The 19,191-nt window shown below is 50.8% G+C and overlaps 3 protein-coding genes across 16 annotated transcripts in view; 1 reads left to right on the forward strand and 2 right to left on the reverse strand.

The window, feature by feature from the left end:
* Positions 1 to 149: 149 nt before the first annotated feature.
* Positions 150 to 4,722, reverse strand: Enkd1 (enkurin domain containing 1). Of its 5 annotated transcripts, none has more exons than XM_006530544.2 (8): positions 4,672 to 4,722; positions 4,325 to 4,424; positions 4,050 to 4,244; positions 3,067 to 3,239; positions 1,136 to 1,261; positions 852 to 1,015; positions 614 to 750; positions 150 to 522 (listed from the first exon to the last, which is right to left on the reverse strand). In XM_006530544.2, exons 2-8 carry the CDS (start codon positions 4,407 to 4,409, stop codon positions 362 to 364), a joined length of 1,041 nt encoding a protein of 346 aa, XP_006530607.1. In that variant the 5' UTR covers positions 4,410 to 4,424; positions 4,672 to 4,722; the 3' UTR covers positions 150 to 361. The 5 variants fall into 5 exon arrangements, 3 of the variants coding, with proteins under 3 accessions (XP_006530607.1, XP_006530606.1, NP_938041.1); XM_006530543.1 differs by lacking the exon at positions 4,672 to 4,722 and adding an exon at positions 4,545 to 4,651; NM_198299.2 differs by having other exon boundaries at positions 153 to 522; positions 4,658 to 4,709.
* Positions 4,723 to 4,789: 67 nt separating this feature from the next.
* Positions 4,790 to 6,746, forward strand: 4933405L10Rik (RIKEN cDNA 4933405L10 gene). 2 transcript variants are annotated; one of them, NM_027655.2, is made up of 4 exons: positions 4,790 to 5,016; positions 5,297 to 5,514; positions 5,901 to 6,085; positions 6,162 to 6,746. In NM_027655.2, exons 1-4 carry the CDS (start codon positions 4,933 to 4,935, stop codon positions 6,596 to 6,598), a joined length of 924 nt encoding a protein of 307 aa, NP_081931.1. In that variant the 5' UTR covers positions 4,790 to 4,932; the 3' UTR covers positions 6,599 to 6,746. The 2 variants fall into 2 exon arrangements, with proteins under 2 accessions (NP_081931.1, NP_001344185.1); NM_001357256.1 differs by having other exon boundaries at positions 6,189 to 6,746.
* A 3,798-nt stretch (positions 6,747 to 10,544) lies between these two features.
* Positions 10,545 to 19,191, reverse strand: part of Gfod2 (glucose-fructose oxidoreductase domain containing 2) — a 44,623-nt gene continuing 35,976 nt past the window's right edge. For 5 of the 9 annotated variants that reach the window (NM_027469.5, NM_001368385.1, NM_001368389.1 and 2 more), the window contains one exon: positions 10,545 to 14,151. In NM_027469.5, the coding sequence (NP_081745.1) occupies positions 13,253 to 14,151 (899 nt within the window). In that variant the 3' untranslated portion in view covers positions 10,545 to 13,252. The remainder of the gene's footprint in view (positions 14,152 to 19,191) is intronic. The other 4 variants (XM_030243753.1, XM_011248499.3, XM_006531348.4 and 1 more) reach the window with 1 other exon arrangement.

Raw genomic sequence — 19,191 nt, forward strand, 5'->3', positions numbered from 1 at the left:
GGTCCTTCTGTGTCCCAGCCCCGATCTCTTCTGATCCTGTACGTCTGCCTTCTTCCCTGGACATAGGCAGGAGGGCATCCTATGGTGGGTGATGCAGCAGGAGGCCCACTGGGCTTAGCATTTCTAAGACAGCTCCTATGGAACACAGCCACTGTGTACAAAAGGTTTAATTTTGACAGAGAAGTTGGGAGGCTGGTGGCCCTTCTGCAGCCCCTGGTGACTAAGAAGTGCTTTCGATTCTGCCCACCCCAACGCTCCTGTCTTTGAGCTATGACAGGGCTTGAGTCTGCCCTTGGCAGCCACGTGGTGATCCGCACACATATCTCCCTGTTACTCTTGGTGGGTACCAAGCGGGGAAGGACTAGGTATCCATCTTCACAAAGACTTTGGGTCGGGAAAAGATCTTGATAGCCTCTTCTATTTGCACCAACTTCCGGTCCAGTTCAGCACGATGACCCTGGGCTCTCAGCGAGTCTGCCCCAGCAGGTAATAGTACTAGCTCACGTAGCAGCTGGCTCTGGCCTACAAAGGGGCACGGAACCAGTGAGTGTTGGGTAGGGATGCATGGTTCTCTCATGGGCTCCCTTTCCGCCACCCTTGCCCAAGTACTCACTTTGTAGCAGATTGTTCAGGGTCTCCAGCCGCTGATTCTCAGGCATGAGTGTGTGGCCCGGGGGCATGGACGGGTCTGGCTGGCTACGCTGGCGAGCTTCCGCTTCCTTCCGCCACAGGTCCCTGCGTTCCAACAAGCTGTGAAGGCAAGGCCCGGGGCTGAAGACACTAAGACACACTGGTTCTCAGCCTCCACAGGGGTCTCTCACCGCACTTGACAGCGCACGGGACCTACTCACTAATGGGGCACATGGCCTTTCTGCGTGGCGTTGTAGCGCTCCTGGGCTTGGCGCTGCTGTTCCTGAACCTGTGCAAGGACCTGCAGGGAGCGGGAGTGGCGCCGGGGGGCTCTCTTGGCAGCTAGGGCGTTGCGACTAATGAAATCCACGCCTAGGCCGGGTCCCTGCAGAGACATGGCAAGCACGGTGGAGACCCCGTGGCACTACATTGCACCTCTGTACCGACTCTACCCGCGGGACTCCTGTCAAATGGTCGTCAAGTCCCCACAGACCTGCTCTCTCACCTTAGCTTGGGGACCTGGAAGGGCGAGCTGAGGACTGGAGGCACGGGATGGTGGGAGCCCAGGGCCACAGCGGGAGTGTGCCCGCAGAAAGTGGGCAGGTTCTGTCACAGAGGTGGGGCCAAGCTCCTGGAAGGTTGGGTACGGTTCGGCATTAGAACCAGGGAGGTTGAAGTTAAGGTTCTAACCCACAAGGCCATCCCCCTTTCGGTCCCTCCTTCCTCTAAGAACTTTTCTATGCTCATCTCTGTGGGTCCCCTCCTGTCTCTTCACAGCCTTAAAAAAAACAAAAAAAAAAAAAAAAACAAAAAAAACCTACTACTTCCTTCGGCCTCATTTACTACCACCCTTTCCTCCTAGCTAGCACCCGAACATTACAAAGGGCTGCCTCCAAGCCCCCAAGACCAAGGGCTGCTCCCTTAGACGTACTGTCCTCGATTTGATTGTCAATAACATTTTGGGCTCACCAGTGAGACCCAGAGCTGTGTATCCATCTGCTTCCTGGACACAGTCCTACCCCCTGGCACTGCCACAGATGCTCCAGCCTAATTCCAGTCTCATGTGACCTTGTCCTTTCTCTCAATCCTGAGTCTCTTTCAGGGTCCCTGGATAGAGAAATAGTAACTACCTCCAAAACCTAAGTGCTGCTGCCTGCCCCTGTCCTCAGGAAAAAAAAAAAAAAATGTAAGAAATAGCGGTGCATGCCCGTAGTCTCAGGAGGCTGAAGGAGAAAGAGTAAGGGTTTAGGGCCAGGATAGGTGATGGAGAGAACCCAAGGAGAGCCTGGGGCTAAAGAGCAAGCTATAAACTCAAAGAAATGAGCTGAGAGTGGTGGTCCAAACCCGGTAGACTAAGGCAGGAAAATTAGGCCAGTTCAAGGCCAGCCTGGGCTACATAATGGGTTTGAAGCTATTCTAGGCTACACAGGGAGACTCTGTCTAGAAACAAAGTAGCAGTGGAGATAGTGGGGTGGGGGTGGGGTATGGTTGGGGGTGGGAGTAGGAAACAACTCAGCAATAGCACAGGACAGTTCACAGCTCTCTGTAACTCCAGTCCCAGGAGGCCCATCCCCTCCTCTGGACTCTGGTGCACAGACAATCATGTAGCCACACAGACATGTAATTTTTTTTTTTAATCTCAAAGAAGTCATGAATGAATTAAAAGAAAAAGAGAAAGTAGTGTGGTAGTGAACACTTTTAATCCCAGCGCTCAGGAGGTGGACAAAGGAGAGTTAGAAAGTCAAAGAGTAGCCCGGCGTGGTGGCCCATGCCTTTAATCCCAGCACTTGGGAGGCAGAGGCAAGCGGATTTCTGAGTTTGAGGCCAGCCTGGTCTACAAAGTGAGTTCCAGGACAGCCAGGGCTATACAGAGAAACCCTGTCTCGAAAAAAAAAAAAACCAAAACAAAAACAAAACAAAAAAGAAAGTCAAAGAGTTTGAGGTCAGCCTGGGCTGCGTGAAACAGAGACACAGAGATAGGGGAACCGAGAATGAGTTAGCAGGAAGGTCGTGGGTATATTATATGAGTACCTAGTGTGCATGTGTCTCACGATTCCATCTCCAATATCACATGTAACTAGGTAACTTAGGTAGTTCTTTCAGATATGTACCCTGCTGGCTTTCTGTTCAAACCTTCTGCTTCTCCCCCTTACAAACTGAATTATGCCCACTATGCCCATTGCCCCTACTCCCTCTGATGCCAGAATCTACCTGTGGGGTTTTATCTCTGTGGAATGTTCTCTTCCTCTAGCCTAATCCTTGACCTGATGCCATCAGCTCCCCAGAGAAAGTCCACCCAGATGTCTTAGTCTTTTGTGATCACCATCTCCCCCAACGCACGCACTCATGAACGCACGCACACACATGCTCTGTAAGTTAGATCAGATATAATTGCCTTGGCCAAGATGGATAGGTCTGCCTCCCTGGGACAGATACCTTCATCCTGGCCTTGACTCGAGACTCCACATTGTCATACTTGGGTGAGCGCCACAGTGCCTTCAGTGGCTTAGGCTGACCCTGTTCCCGGCTGCGTTCCTGGTCTTGGAAGCGCCTCTGAATCTCTTTGATCCGCCTCAAGTTTTCCTTCTCATGGTCCTTTGGATTCTTCCCTGGAAGGGTGCAGGGAGGAATATTGCTAGGGACAGCCCTACCAAATGGCCATGCACCTCGGACTAGATCGAATATAGATTCACACCCTACCCTTGGCAGAAAGACCTCTCAGACAATCTGGGAGATGTCTGGTAGAAGAGAGGCCCTGGGTTCACACACACATACACACACATTTTTAAATACAACCAAGGCCTCTTCATGGAAGTTAGACATCATACCCACAGCACAGTTATCAGCTTATTCCCTTCCACAGTCACCCTCCTGGTTATCTTCTACATTTTATGATTTAGCATACCATTAATCACCGTGTATATTATACACATGGCCTGTCTTGTTCATTGCCTCCAACTGTGACTCCCATACTCCCCCCGCCAATTTTTTTTAAATTCACACATCCCAATTGTAGCCCCTCTACTCCCAGTCCTGCCTGTGCCAAATCCCCCCCCCCCCATTACCCCTTTCTCTTCTCCTCAGAGAAGGGGAAGCCTCCCTTGGATACTACCCTACCCTGGGACGACTCCCATACTTTTTAACCCCGTTTTCCTAACAGCTACAGGGTTTGGCACAAAGTAGGCACTAAGTAAACAATGCTCCATCAAGGTGTGAAAGCTTGAAGCGAGGGCTTTCTGCAGAAGGATAGACTCTGATCCTGCCAGGAGGTATTGTATTTTGCCCTTCTTTTATGCTAGAGAAACTAAGACCCAGAAAAGAACATTAACTGCATGGGCTCAAGGCAATTAAGAAGCACCCTATTTTAATCTCTGCTTTTGACCTAAGAATGCCTCAATACCCCGTCTGCAAGGACTTACTCTTAGGAGAGACCCCCGAACCGAGGGAGATGCACCCCAGTTGCAGCAGCACGTCCCCCACGCCTCGCTGGCCACGCTCTAGGATCTCTCGGGCTTCAGGCCTGATGCGAGGGCCACGAGGAGGACTGGAGTCCAGGTCCCGACCTGAAGTCAGCAGGTCCAGCTTCAACGCGTTTCCTTCCAGGCGTCCTTGGGCTGAGGAGCAAGACGCGGTGGAAAGCCGTGCTCAGGGGTGGGGCGGGGTACTCGCCCCGCCGAGGCACCCCGCAACTCACCCGAGGCCGGCCGCCGGTAGTAGTCCGGGCAGAGAGTGGGGTCTGGGGGGATGGGTCCAGAGATGCGGGACGGGCCCTCGCACATGATCCTACCGCAGCCCTGCAACAGTGCACCAGGGCCTGTTGCGCTGCGCAACTTTCCCCTCTAATCCCTGTCGGGTGCTTCCACCCTCCACCCGAGCCCTGCATCCCCGCGGTAGCCCCCATCACCGAGCCCCACCCCTCGACGACCGCCCGTCTCTAGGCGCAGACTGTACCACCGCCCCGCGACTAGCCCACTGCCCAGAGGGGTTCGCCGCCCCTCCCCCGCCAAGCCCCAGCGAGGGCTCTCACTGGAGCAGTTTTACCGCCAACTGTTGCAAGCCGGTAGGAGTTGCTGTTGCTTGGCAACAAATGGCTTCCTGAGGTCAGGGGTCAAATGACTAAGGCGAACAGCCTTCTGGGGTTTGTAGTTCCAGATGAGGAGTGATTCTAAGTCTCGGGTCTCAACAGGAGCCTTACCTCTCAACCTGTCTCCCCTACCAGCACTGAGTACCAGTCCAGCCCCGCTCTGGGCCTGAGGTTTTCTCTGATCAACTGTCGAGGGATGCACTGATTCCTCATAGCCTATGGCCTCAGAAGGGGCCAAGAGGCAGCCAGAAACCCAGAATGGGGCAGCAGTAGGGTTAGCCCAGGTTGCAGAGAGCCTTGAGGTGACTTGGGCATTTCAAAGCTCGGGAGATGGAGGGGTAGGGCAGGAGAGGTGGGACTCTAGGTAACCCAACCCTCTAACTGCCAGGCCAAGCCCTACAAGTAGAGAGGCCTAAGCTGGTTACCTTCATATTTTGTGGCCAATATGTAGTTAGGAGACACCACCACCCCCCCAACCAAGGGAGATGTACTCCAATTGCAGCAGCTTTGGGCTTTGAATAACTGATCCCCACAATACTTTGCCTGGCCATCGGCTCCCAATGACCTATGTGTATCTTCTAGTGTCCAGGAACAGAAGAGTGTCTGGTGCCGGCACATGAGACCTGCAGGAGCCCAGGCGAAGACAAGTGTCCCGTGGGGCACAGCTTAGAGCCAGAGCTCCAGGAGGAAGGAATAAAGGTGGGAGAGGAAGGGCTCAATGCAGGGGTGGAAGCAGGAGAGGAGAGAGGACCCAAGCCTACGTCATCCATCGTGAGACCAGCTCATGGGCCCAAGAGAAAGTGAGAGGGCTTTCGGAGGGAAGGGCTGGGAAGGTGGGTCTTATGCCCGGAGATTCCTAAATCCCCATTCCTTCAAGGCAGAGATTCTTGTCTTTGACCAATACCCCTCACTCCCAACTCTAGAACTTGGGGGCTGGGGGGTTGGTATGGATTTGGGACTTCTAGATCTTGCAAGGAGACTGAGCTACCATAAATGCTGAGCCTCTACTGGGCTTGGAGCTTCACTGTCTAAGAAATGGACAGCTAACTAGCTCTAGTGGACAGGCAGGGGTAAGCCCTAGGCTCAAGATATAGGAACCAAAGACTGAAGCCTGCCTCTTTCAGGCCTCTTGTCCCAGGTTTGGGTTCCCCAGCCCTCCCAGGGCCAAGCACCATGTCCATCCTAGGTCAGAAGTTGAGCTGCCACCGGGGGTGCTGCAGAAGAAGGAGGAGCCAGAAGGCAGCCACAGTGAATCCTCACTGTCCTCGAAACAGCACAAAAAAGCCAAGAAACGCAAGAGTGGCGGGGCTCCTGTGCCGCCCGCTGTGGCCAGCGCATCCGCACCCGCCGCCGAGACCTTGGGGTTGGAGCGTGAGTGGCAGTCCCTGGGCTCTTCTCTTGTTTTCTTTGTCTTCTGAGGCTGACATGGCACAGCCTGGTGTTCTAGCCTTTGCTCTGCCTTGGGTTCTTGCAGGAAAAGCCCAGCGCCTGCGGCCACTGTACCAATACATCAACTACTGCAACCCAGAGCTGAATCAGGAGGAGGACGGGGACAGGGAGCCCGAGGTAGAGCCTGAGGCCGAGTTAGCACTGGTTCCCGAGGAGCCGGGCGTGGAACAGCTGCAGCTGCAGACCTTGCTGCCCGTGGCAGGTGAGCTGGGCTTAGGCCTTGCTTTACCCTGCCCTAATCCGTTAGTGCCACTGACCCATAATCTTCCTCCTCTGGTAGAGGAGGTTGGAGAGGAGCCTGGGGGTCTGTCTAGTCTGAGGGTGAGTGGCAGCCTCAAGGCTGAGGTGGATAAGACGACGCAAGTGGATATCGACAAGATGTTGAGTGTCTGTGCTGCCCCTCTTGTGCCCCCTCTATCCCCTCAGTACAAGTGACCATCTAGCCACTGAGAATACCCCTGGTCTAGGCCTAAACCATGGCTCTAAGTCCATCGGCCTAAGCCATCAGGTGGAGGAAGGAATTTTAGTCTTTGTCTACACTTGAGAATTTGCGCTCACTGAAAATAAACATTTCCCCCCTTTTAGAATGTGATTCTTCAAATATGATGCCTGCATTGGGAAAGAGGTTGGGGAGCAGGGAGGAGGATGGCTGGTCGTGTGGATCAGTGGGGACCTTGAATGACGGATTCCTGAGTACTACCAGATTTGTGTCAGAGAACATGTCTACTCACCCCAGATTGGGAGTCCAAGGCAGACCAAAGTACACAGACCACCAAAGTCTGACTCCGTGAAACAATGGGTTTTAATGGGGTGACTTTTTTTTTTTTTTTTTGAGACATGGTTTCTCTGTATAGCCCTGGCTGTCCTGGAACTCACTCTGTAGACCAGGCTGGCCTCAAACTCAGAAATCTGCCTGCCTCTGCCTCCCAAGTGCTGGGATTAAAGGCCTGTGCCACCACGCCCGACTTAATGGGGTGACTTGGTGGGGGGCAGAAATCACACAAAGACAGTTTGCATCACCAAAGCTCATCCTAGCATGAGTGACAGCTGACAAAGATGGGAACCTGGAGCACACTGTATAGTCTGAAGGTAGCGAAACAGGAAAGTGGAGAGTGTCCTGCCCAGGTACCTCAGCTGGTCTAACCCTCTTCCAGGCAGTTTGCCTGCATTCTGCTTTGTCCCAGCGTCTGGCCTGGACCCGACAGTCTTCGGTGTGGCTCAGCTTTCTTCTGTCTGAAGGTTTCCTACTAACCAGGTGTGGTCTTGCACACCTGTAGCAGGTGAGCCAGACTTGGGCCTGACTTTGCAGAGGGCTGGAGAGACGGCTTTGGTTAGGGATATTTGCTAAGCTGGGCAGTGGTGGCACCTTTAAACCCAGCACTCAGGAGACAGAGACAGGTGGATCTCTGTGAGTTTGTGGCCGGCCTGGTCTACAGAGCAAGTACCAGGATAGCCAAAACTACACAGAGAAACCCTCTTTCTCAAAATAACAACAACAAAAACAAAACAAAACAAAAAACTAAGAACACTTGCTGCTCTTTCAAAGGATTTCCCAGATTCAATTTGCAATGCCTCATTCCTGTCTAACTCCTGAAACCTCCTGAAATCTAACACCCTTTCAGCCCCTGCCTGCACCAGGCCAAACACTCACGTACATAAAATACTTTCTAAATACAGTTCTCTACTCATTGTCATAGAGCAGCCAGACTGCACTTTGCCCACAGGTGGTCCCGGGTGATGAGCGGTGGTAAACGAATGCACTTTTTGGAGCTATGAGGCCTTCCCTGGAGGATGGCTGCCTCACCCCAGAGATAGCTCTCTGGAAAGAGCTGAGTGACTGATCTGTGGAGACAAGACTGTTGCTCCTCCAAAACCTTCAACCTAGTTTTCCACATTAAATGCATTTCTTCCTGTCTTGAGCTAAGATCCTGGTGTCACCACTAACCCTGTTCCCTACAAGGGAGTCTACCTTCTCTATTGAGAGGGTGAGCACCTGGGCCTGGAATTCAGATATCTCCGGGTAGGACCCTCAAGTTCCCTGTGCCTGTGGTCTCTGACCTCACAGATTCATGCCGCAATCCTATTTTACCTAAAGTACTTGATGTCTCTGTCACACAGAGTACCTGCACTCTCGATGTCTCTGTCCCTCTAGCATTTTGCTCTTACCTCAGGTGCTTTGAAACTTTTTTATTTTTATTTTTTTTGGTTTTTCGAGACAGGGTTTCTCTGTATAGTCCTGGCTGTCCTGGAACTCACTTTGTAGACCAGGCTGGCCTCGAACTCAGAAATCTACCTGCCTCTCCCTCCCGATTGCTGGGTTTAAAGGCGTGCACCACGCCCGGCTGCTTTGAAATTCTTTATTGGCTGTGTGGAATTGCCTGATCAACCAGGCCTTTTTTTGCTTTCATTGTTTACATGGGCTTTCCCTGTCTACTATTCCTTTGTTCCTGCATCCTTCTACCTGGCTAGCACATGCATGACCCCGCTATACACCACACACACACTATACCCATACCACACCACACCACACCCTCTTTCAGCTAAGTCAGAAAGCACTACATTGCCCTGAGTTTGTAGCACTTTTGATCCCTCTCTTACTGTGAGTTCTGTATTTTCATTAGACTGTGCACCCCTAGATTATCATTGGGTCACCCCTACCTAGTGGGGGGCTCCCATCAAAGGCTCAAAGGCCTCAAGGCATGGAGGCCAAAGTAGAGGAAGATACAGAGGCTGACAGGACCAGAGCAGCTAAAAACATCTAAAGGCCACCACCTCATGCATGGCCTCTGGTCACTGGATGGGGGTGATAGAGGCCATGGCAGAATGGACGTGCTCCACTTTCCTACCATCATTCCAGGCTGCTCCCTCCATTGCAAGCCTCTCTAGCTGCTTTCTGGCCCACAGCAAGGTCACGGACAAGCTATAATGTCAGGACATTTGTCTCTCCATCTGCCTCCTGCCAATGATCACATCAGGTGATACTGTCTACCCGGGCCATGCAGACACAAGCTTGCCTACTGAGATGACCACTCATGATTTGGAATGTTTCAGAGCTAGACAACTGAGTTTGACTTCCTTATTTTATGACTTCAGTAGATGCCTGCAGATATGGCTTTATGGTAAACTCTGGGGTCCTGTCCTGTGCAGAGTTCTACAGCATCTATGAACCAAGGGACTCTTGTCTGTTGTAGCATGCATGACTCAAGCGTACCAACATTTCTTCTTTCGGTTCTCCAGGGCTGGAGCGGCAGGGATCTAGTACCACGAAGACAGTTCATATTTATGCTTAGAGAACAATTCCTGAGGCCCAGTCCTGTACTTAGCATGGTGCATAATGGGTGTGGTCTGCTTTCCTAGCATCTTTCCAATGCAGCCAATGGGACAAGCATTGCTATGGTTAGATGCTCATGGAGGGGCATGGATGAGACTGGGAGTGCCATTTACCCTAGGGAGAAGCAATACCTAGAGAAGCTTTGTTCCTGGAGAGCCTTTCTGGCCTGAGGTCACCCAGGGACAGAACAGTCTGGGTATGGAAGAGGCCCACAGGAGGGCTGCTTAGTGTAGTGGAAGCAGAGAACACGGCTAGGAGGGACTCAGGCTGCACAAGCATGAAGGAGTGTGAACAAGCGGGAGTCCTATGATAAACTACTGTAGCCTAAGAGACTTAAGTGGGAGGAAGGAGCCAAGCTCTACTGTAGCCTAGACTGAGGATAAAATGTTATCTCTTTATGCTGAGAGCCACATCTTAGTTGCCTTGCAAAAGAGCATCACAATAATCGCCTTGCCCTCACACGTCTTGCTGCCTATCTGCTTCTGTACATGCACTGTGTTTAAAACGTGAAGAAAACAGTTTCTTGCTAGAAGTCTGTAACCATGCAGACTATCAATCACAAAGCCCCACCAATCAGGAGAATGGCCAAAGGTGACACTGTACATCCAGCCAATATTGAGTGCCTGAGACAAGATATCCGGGGATGACCGAGGTAAGACAGCTGAGTTCTCTGTCACTCGAGTGCAGATTGGTGGTGTCTTGGGGGTCTGCTTCTCTCATAGTCTGACATTGTTGAGAGATTGCTTATGAAGCAAAGAACAAGGAGTGAGCTGTTGGTGAGAGGTCGGAAGCGGGTATCATGACTTTGTGAGTAGAAAGCCTAGATTTACTTGGAGGTCAAAGACCTTTTTTCAAGTGGAAATTTTTTAAAATTATCATTTATTATATGTAAGTACACTATAGCTGTATTCAGACACACCAAAAGAGGGCATCAGATCTCATTACAGATGGTTGTGAGCCACCATGTGGTTGGTGGGAATTGAACTCAGGACTTCTGGAAGAGCAGTCAGTGCTCTTAACCGCTGAGCCTTCTTTCCAGTCCTTTTTTAAAAAAAATTTTATTTATTTTCATTTCATGTGTATTGTTTTTTTGCCAACACATAGGTCTGTGTGATGGTGTAGGATCCCCAGAACTGGAGTTATAGTCAGTTGTGAGCTGCCATGTAGGTGCTGGGAATTGAACCCAGGACCTCTGGAAGAACAGCTGGTGCTCTTAACCACTGAACCATCTCTCAGCCACCCCAACCCCCTTCCGGAGGTTGAAGACTTAACAGGCATTTTGGAAATTCTCATCTGGCTGGGATCTATCAAAGGGCTAACTCAGAAGAAACTTCTACCTAAAAGCTGCTGCCTTCTTCCAGTAGGGGGCGCTGCAGGACAAGTCTAGAACTAGTTTGGCTCACTCGCTCAGGGACTCTCACCATCTGGGCCATAAAGGCTCAGCTCACCTCATTCTTAGTGACTGCAAGTTCTTGTTCCAGGGAGGTGGGAAGTTGTCAGGGGTCTAGATCTAGACTCTGAGAGGTGCCCTCAAAGTCCCTGTGTCTTCATAATAGTAGTCCCGCCCCATGTCTACTTACCCCCTCTTCCAGCACTGGGAGGCGATCTCTGAGCACGAACATCTCTAAAACCTACCCAACATTTCCAAGTCAGCAAAAAACACTTTTCACAGGTACAGCTTTGGTCTTCCTGGACATCCTCAACTTAGGCGGGATCTTGGCATATTAATTAAATATACAAGGGCAGCTGGAGCTGAGCTGAGTGGGCTAGAAATGGCCAGTCTTGTTAGCTTCCTGAGGGTGGGCACTGTGCAGCGCCTTCGTCGTTCAAGCCAGGCTGAATCTTGCTGCAGAAAGTCAATGAATGCCTAGGTTTCTGAGAGAAGATTCCCCAGGGTTGGAATAAGGGCACCTTAAGGTTAGGAGCTAAAGTCCCGACCTAGTAACTTTGCCTCTGCTTCCCCTGGTCAGAGACAATAGGCATAGATTTTGTTTTCCTTTGAGACATGTTCTTGCTACGTAGACCAGGCTGGCCTTAAACATGGTTTACTCTGGAGAGCCAGCCCAGCAACAACATTCCAACCTTACTTTGCCTCACAGAGACGATGTTTGAAATCAGGGCAGCACGGGGACATAGGTCCGATGGTTTCTATAAGTTGGGCCAAGAGGAAGAGGAAGAGGAAGGCCTCCCTAGGCCTTTTTGGCAAGGAGCCCAGACAAGGGGGAAATCTGAAGAAAGAACAGGCTTCATTGAGACATCATAATCCAGCAGATGACAAGGGGAACAAAAGGGGCCGAATCCTCCACCTTCAAGTCCCCACCCAGCTCCGACCTGTCCCAGTTAATAAGCACAGCTGGTGGCTTGCTGGCTGACTCAAGTAGTGCCAGTTAAACCTGTTCCAAAGGGTGGCACAGGCCCCTTCCTCCTTAAGCTCCTCCCGAGGGCTCTCCTGGAGCCAGCCACACCACAGCTTCCATAACAGAACCGCGGGGCTGGAGATGGCTCAGCAGTTAAAGGTTCAGTTCCCAGCACCCACTTCTTGCACTGGGAAATCTGATGCCATCTTCTGGCCTCTGTGGGCACCTGCACTCATGAGCTCACACAAACATAGATACACATACAGACACATAAATATATAATAAATCTTTAAAAAATAAAAAGAGCAAGGTGTGGTGGCACATGCCTTTAATCCCAGCACTTGGGAGACAGAGGCAGGTGGATTTCTGAGTTCGAGGCCAGCCTGGTCTACAGAGTGAGTTCCAGGACAGCCAGGGCTACACAGAGAAACCCTGTCCCAAACAAACAAACAGACAGACAGACAGACAGAGAGACAGACAGACAGATAAAATAAAAAGAACCTCTCATGACATCCAGGCTAGGGGTCCCCAGGCTCTCATCCTGTCTTCTCGGAATGGCAGGTTTGGCAGCAGCCTAACAGGGAGCCTCATATCCTCTCTGCTGCAGATATTTGGAGAGCGTTTGGGAGCCATATTCTCATAGCTGCTCTGGAGCTCGAGCTCGTGAAGAAGGGAGAACAACAACAGATCTACAGCCATAAACAAGCCTTCCATTATTAAAGAAATCCAACCCCAAACAAACGACCACACACCATGATGTCAGTTCTTTTCTGACTTATTTACTGACATTTCTCAGATGTTCTACAGTTCCCCTTTGTCTTCTCTCTGCCAAGTTGCCCCCCCCCCCCAGAGTTATGTATAACACAGAAACCTCCTTTTCTCTTGGAAGGGCTTGCAAGGGGGCTGAAAAGATCAGATCGAATGGGAGGGTGGGGGAAGATCCCTAAGGGATGACCTGTCACCGCCTTCTCCAGTCCTGAGATGCCCTGGTCCACAACAGGCAAGGTTTCTTGCCATCTACCCTAAGGACTCAACCAAGCTAGTTCCTGTTGGGTTTTCTCATCCTGTGAGACCACAACTCAGCCTGAAGAGCCCATATTGATCTTCATTGGCCCTGCTCACTGGCAGAACCACAAGGGGTCAGGCTACAGCTCTATCCTGCACACACTGCTAGCCTAAGCTATGACAGCAGGTGCGTCATAGCTAGGGGTCCCCAGGCAAGTCTGAGGAATCAATGATGGATGGATGGGTGTTTTCCTTGGCCACCTTCAGTTGGCTCCTAACCCTGGCCCAAGCTGATTTATTTAAAAAACGACACCGTGTCTCTGCTACAGCCAATCCCAGGTCCCAGTGCCCTCCCTGGAGCCTCTGGCCCTTGGGAGGAAGCGCGCATGCGCAGGTTCACAGGTTGTTCCGCTGAAGTGTTTCACTTAGATTCTGGTTGGCATCTGGCTCCTCTGCCAGCATCTCCACAGTCTCCCACTCCCCAGACCGGCTGGACCTTTTAATAGCATCTACCACGCTCTGCATATACAGTCCGTCCTCGAATGAGGCAGCCATAGAGACAGGGGTGCGGTCCCAGGTACGGCGATCCCCCTGCCCCTGGAAGGACTGACGCAAGGCCTGAACCATATAGACCATACCTTTCAAGTAAAGCAGTGGGACATCCTGGGGACCTTGCTCAGGGAGCCCTGCGCCCACAGCCAGAGAGTCTCTCACCAGCAGCTCCTCCTGTGCAGCAGAGTTCTTCTGCCCATAGAGGTCAGCTCCCCGGGCAACAAGGCGCCCTGCGGAGCCCACTACCATGACCTCATGCACAAAGGCACCTGGCATGTTGAAGTTGAGGGTCACTGTGCTGCATACCCCCCCACCCATGAGCATCTGGAAAAAACAGAAGTCATCACTGGTGACATGGCGGATGCCACGGATGGTGGCATTCTGCCTCACAAAGGTCTTGAGGAGCCCGTGCACCTTCTCGGCTTTCTGGCCAGTCAAGTGGGTCAACAGGTCCACGATATAGGTACCCATGGTGTGCAGGCCCCCGCCCCCCATAAGCTCGTCACAGATCCAGCCGTAGCTGGGGCTGAGCAGGCTCCCGGAGTAGATGCGAGCGTCGCAGATCATCACGGCACCCACGTAGTGCTCTGCAATGAGCTGTTTCATGCGCACGAAGGCAGGCAGGAAGCGCAGAACGTTCCCCACCAAGCTCATCAGCTGTGGGTAGTAGCGAGATGCGGTCACCATCCGGAAGGCGTCCATGGATGTCGCTGCCTTCTCACACACCACGTTCTTCCCAATTCCTATGACAAAAGACAATGGGAAATTTTCAAAATTCTTTGGGGTGGGGGGGAGGGAGAAACAATCTTTTGTTTGGTTTTGTTGTTGTTGTTGTTTTGGTTTTTCGAGATAGGGTTTCTTTGTATAGCCCTCTTTCCTGGAACTCACTCTATAGACCAGGCTGGCCTCGAACTCTGAAATCCGCCTGTGTCAGCCTCCCAAGTGCTGGGATTAAAGGCATGCCCCGCCACTGCCGGGCTTGTTTATTTTTTGGACAAGTTTCTCTAGGTAGCTTTGGCTATTCTAGAACTCGATCTGTAGACCAGGCTAGCCTTGAACTCAGAGATATGCCTGTCCCTGCCTCCCAGGTGCTGAGATTAAAGGTATGTGCCATCACCACACAAATTTATTTCTCAAATCCGATAAAGTGGGATATGCCTATAATCTCAGCATTTGGGGTGGGAGTGAGGGTGGAGGCAGGAAGATTACCTAACATTCAGACCACACACACACACACACACACACACACACACACACACACACCCCTCCAAGGTAGATGACCTAGGAATGTTGCTTATAGAAAGAAACAGGTGATCTGGAACAGAGGGAGGAGACTTAGAGCGCATTGAAAAGGTCTCGGTAACTGCAAGAGGAAGTCCTTTCAGTAGTGTGGTGGGCACTGAGATGGCCAGGACCAAGGGAGGCCTGACAGGGGAGTTCCTGGGACTAACAGAGCAGGGACAAAGGGCATGCAGAGAGGGGGATGCACCTATATCAAGACTTTAAGGCAGGGAATTTAACATCCTGGGTGCATGCCAGGTGTCACGGTTTGAATATGCTTGGCCCAGGGAGTGGCACTATTAGGAGGTGTGGCCTGGTTGGAGTAGGTGTGTCACTGTGGGTGTGGGCTTAAGACCCTCACTCACCCTAGCTGCCTGGAAGTCAGTTTTCTGCTTTAGCCTTCAGGTGAAGATGTAGAACTCTAATTCTGCCTGCCCCATGCCTGCCTGGAAGCTGCCATGCTCCCACTTTAATGAAAATGGACTGAACCTCTGAACCTGTAAGCCAGCCCCAGTTAAATGTTGTCCTTTATAAGACTTGCCTTAGCCGGGTGGTGGTGGCACCCAAATCCCAGCATTTGGGAGTTAGAGGCTGGCGGATTTCTGAGTTCGAGGCCAGCCTGGTCTACAAAGTGAGTTCCAGGACAGCCAGGGCTACACAGAGAAACCCTGTCTCGAAAAATAAATAAATAAATAAATAAATAAATAAATAAGAAAGAAAGAAAGAAAGAAAGAAAGAAAGAAAGAAAGAAAGGCTTGCCTTGGTCATGGTGTCTATTCACAGCAGTAAAACCCTAACTAAGACACCAGGCTAAGACACCAGGACACAGAGCCAGAGAGACTATGTGGTATTTAAAGTGATCTGGGAAAGTAGCCAGACAACAGCCACCATTCCCTCCCAAGACATTCTAGGGGGAGGTTCAATCCAAAATGGGGATCTGGAGAGTCCTTTCCTCAAATCTCCCCCCCGTCTAAATTCCCTGGGTCAAAAAAAAAATTCACTGGAGGCACCTCATTCATGCCACTTTTAGGAAGATTTTGTGTCTGTGTGGTGTATGCAAATATATATATGCTTGAATGTGGAGCTCATATGGAGCTGGTCACATAATGCATGCCCACGGAGGCCATAGGGTAACATCAGCTGTCTTCTTTTCCATTTTTTTTTTTTTAATCTCCATATATAATTATGTAGCCACATCTGGCATGGAACTCACTCTGTAGACCAGGCTAGCCTCCCAGAGCTCCTCCTGCCTCTCCCTCCTGAATGCGGAGATTCTAGGCATGTACCTACACACCAGGCCACGTTATTTTTGAGCACTGTCTCTCACTGGATTTGGATACACTGGTGGCCAGCAAGTCCCCTATCTCTAGGACATCTGACACGTGCTGCTGTGCCCTGCTTTATGTGGGTGCTAGAAATGCTGGGAACCCTGGCTCAGGCTCTCATGGCCAGCCCTTTCCCCCAGCCCTCATACATTTAACTTTCAATACACCCTGTGGAGTTCATCACTAAGCTACACCCAGGGTCTAAGCCGTCCTGACTGCCACTCTCTTCATTCAGGTGGCTACTGTTCTGTTTTTCCAGGATTATACCAACAGTCATTTCTTGGAAGATGAGCCAAGAGGATCAGGAGTTCAAGGCCACACTCAGCTATCCCAAAGGTCACGTATTGGTCTCTGCTTCTGCTGTGGCACCACAGTCAGCTTGTTACAGTTTGCATCCTGACATTCTTCATAGTCCATGAGTCAAAGGTTTGGTCCCCGACACTTGGTGCTCCCGGGAAAGGAAACCTCTGGACAGAAGCAAGGCTGCTAGAGGCTGTTCCTTTGTGCCAGCTACTGAGTTCCTGGCCATTTATTTCCCTATTCTTTCTCTGTGCCTCCCCACTGCCAGGATGAAGTCAGCTTTGCTCCTAAGCTGGATCAGGTGGCTCAGACTTGCCATCATAGCAACTGGAGGTTGAAACGGAAGGGTCATGAGCTTGAGGCCAGCCAAGACTACAGAGTGAGAGCCTGTTTCTAACAGACACACTGAACAGCCTTGTCCTACCACATGCTCTTTGCCTTTCTCATCTAGCCCACAAGGTTCCAGAGAAGACATAGTTACCACCATGGCTAAATGGCTAAAACCTCCATCCAGCAAAGCAAACCTTTCCCCTTGAACTCACAGAGAGGCCCCTGCCTGCTGCCTCCCGAGTGCTGGAATTATGTTCTGACACTTCCCTGCGAGCCCTTCCTTCCCTTTGCATATCTCAAATATTTTGTTCTAGTGATGGGAATCTAACACAAAACTTAATATGGTTTTCAGATTAACTTCTCCCCCCCCCCAAAAAAAAACCTTTCCAATAGATTTATATCTCAATCAGAACAGAAGTCAAAGTCCTGGCAGCAAGCATGGTTAACACATGCCTGTAATTCCAGCGGTTGGGAGTCAGAGACAGGGGAACTATGCGTTGGAGGCCAGCCTTGACTACACCAAAAGGCCTTGTTTTAAAAAGAATTAGGGCTGGCAAGATGGCTCAGTGGGGGCTTGGGGGAAGCGCTTGCTATATAAACTGATGACTTAAGTACAATAGCTAGATTCTATGGTAGGAAGGAAGAACTGACTGCAGGAAGTTTGCTGAGCCACCCACCGTGTACTCTGTGGTGCGCGCGCACATACACACACACACACACACACACACACACACACACACACACACACACACTCATACACACACAGACACAGACACACACAAACACCCTATATATACATATACAATAATAAACCCAGCATGCTCTAGGGTCAATCCCCAGGCACTGAAAAACCACAAAATAATATTAGTGGTCCTACTGAGAGGACCTTGATTTCTGACCAGAGACCCTTCCAACCTTTTCCTTTAGCTCTTCTCCCTACCATGGTCCTTCCTCTGTTCACCCTTTACTGGCCACCCTGGAGATGGCGCAGCCGTGTTTAAGAGCTTTGTGGTCAGAGAGAGGCAATGATTATTAGCACCAAAGAGTGGACAGGACAGGTAGATCAAACACCATCACAGCCAGGGAAGTCTTGAGAGGGACGCCTTCAAAGTTCCTGATTCTGATGGAAGCCCATCTTCAACAGCTTGTGCTCCTGGGCGCACAAGAGCCATCCAGATGACCTTCCTGGTTCCATAGGTGCTGTGTGGTTTGAGAGGCACAGCTCCAAACCTTGATGTCCCTGTCCTGGGCCCTTACTGTAGCCCACACCACTCTAGGTGTGCAGATCTACAAGAGCCCTGCTGTTCGCAACTTTGGTTTAACGCGCTTTCTGAGTGTCTTTGGGTGAGACAAAGACTGGGTACAGATGACTTCCGGTGGATCGCACAGCTTATCCTGATGGATGGAGTCTGTCCATAGAATCCATGCTGCCCACAGGCTCAACATGGTCATCTTTCCCCACAAACACTGGCTACCACTGACTATAAATCTTGTAGCAAAAAAGAAAAAAAAAAGCTCTCTTAAGCTCTTACCTCTTATTCTCATTTCTAGCTCTCCTTCTCCCCTTCCCTCCACGTGGCTGGCCTCTCTCTTTCTACCTTCTCTTTCTCTCTGCCTTTCTACAATAAAGTGAAGAAGAAGAAGAAGAAGAAGAAGAAGAAGAAGAAGAAGAAGAAGAAGAAGAGGAGGAGGAGGAGGAGGAGGAGGAGGAGGAGGAGGAGGAGGAGGAGAAAAGAAAAGAAGAAGAAGAGAAGAAAAGAAGAAGAAGAAGAAGAAGAAGAGAAGAGAAAAGAATACACGTGACTGATGTCTCCCACGATGGGTGGCCTCCAGTCTGCCAAATAGCCAAAAAGTGCCATGTATTAGTGATAAACTTGAGCACCAGGGCCAGAAATTTCTGTCATCAAAAATGTTCTCACTTCACACTGGATGACTGGCATCCCCTGTCGATGTGTGTGAGTTTTGTCTGGGTTTGGCTTTTTGCCTTTTTTTTTTTTTAACTGTAAAATGAGTCAACCCACCCTCCAGGGAAGATGACTGAATTAACTGAGATAGCGAAGGTAAGGCACCTGGCTCGGTACAACCGTCAGCCGCTCACTTTTGCCTTCATCACAGGAGAGGATGAACCAACACGCACTAGAGCAGAAGGGCCTCCTCTAACTCAAATGTTTAAGATTCATCAATGCTTGGTGGCACACGCCTTTAGTCCCAGCACTCAGGAGGCAGAGGCAGGCAGATTTCTGAGTTCGAGGCCAGCCTGGTCTACAAAGTAAGTTCCAGGACAGCCAGGGCTACACAGAGAAACCCTGTCTCGAAAAACAAACAAACAAAAAGGGATGCTTGCCCCCTCTTTCTCCCTCTCCCACTCGTTCTTCCCTTCTCTCTTCCCTTCCCCACCCCCCCCTCCATGTGCTCACTTTTCTGTGCCTCTGCTACCCTCTTAATTCCCCTCCCCATGCCCTGAATGAACTCTGTTCTATACTATACTGGTCCCTCAGCATGGGCCCGAGGAGGCACCCCTTCCCCCATACCTGACTACACCTCCAT

This window comes from Mus musculus, chromosome 8 (assembly GCF_000001635.26).
Source record: "Mus musculus strain C57BL/6J chromosome 8, GRCm38.p6 C57BL/6J".
NCBI classification, from domain to species: Eukaryota; Metazoa; Chordata; class Mammalia; order Rodentia; family Muridae; genus Mus; species Mus musculus.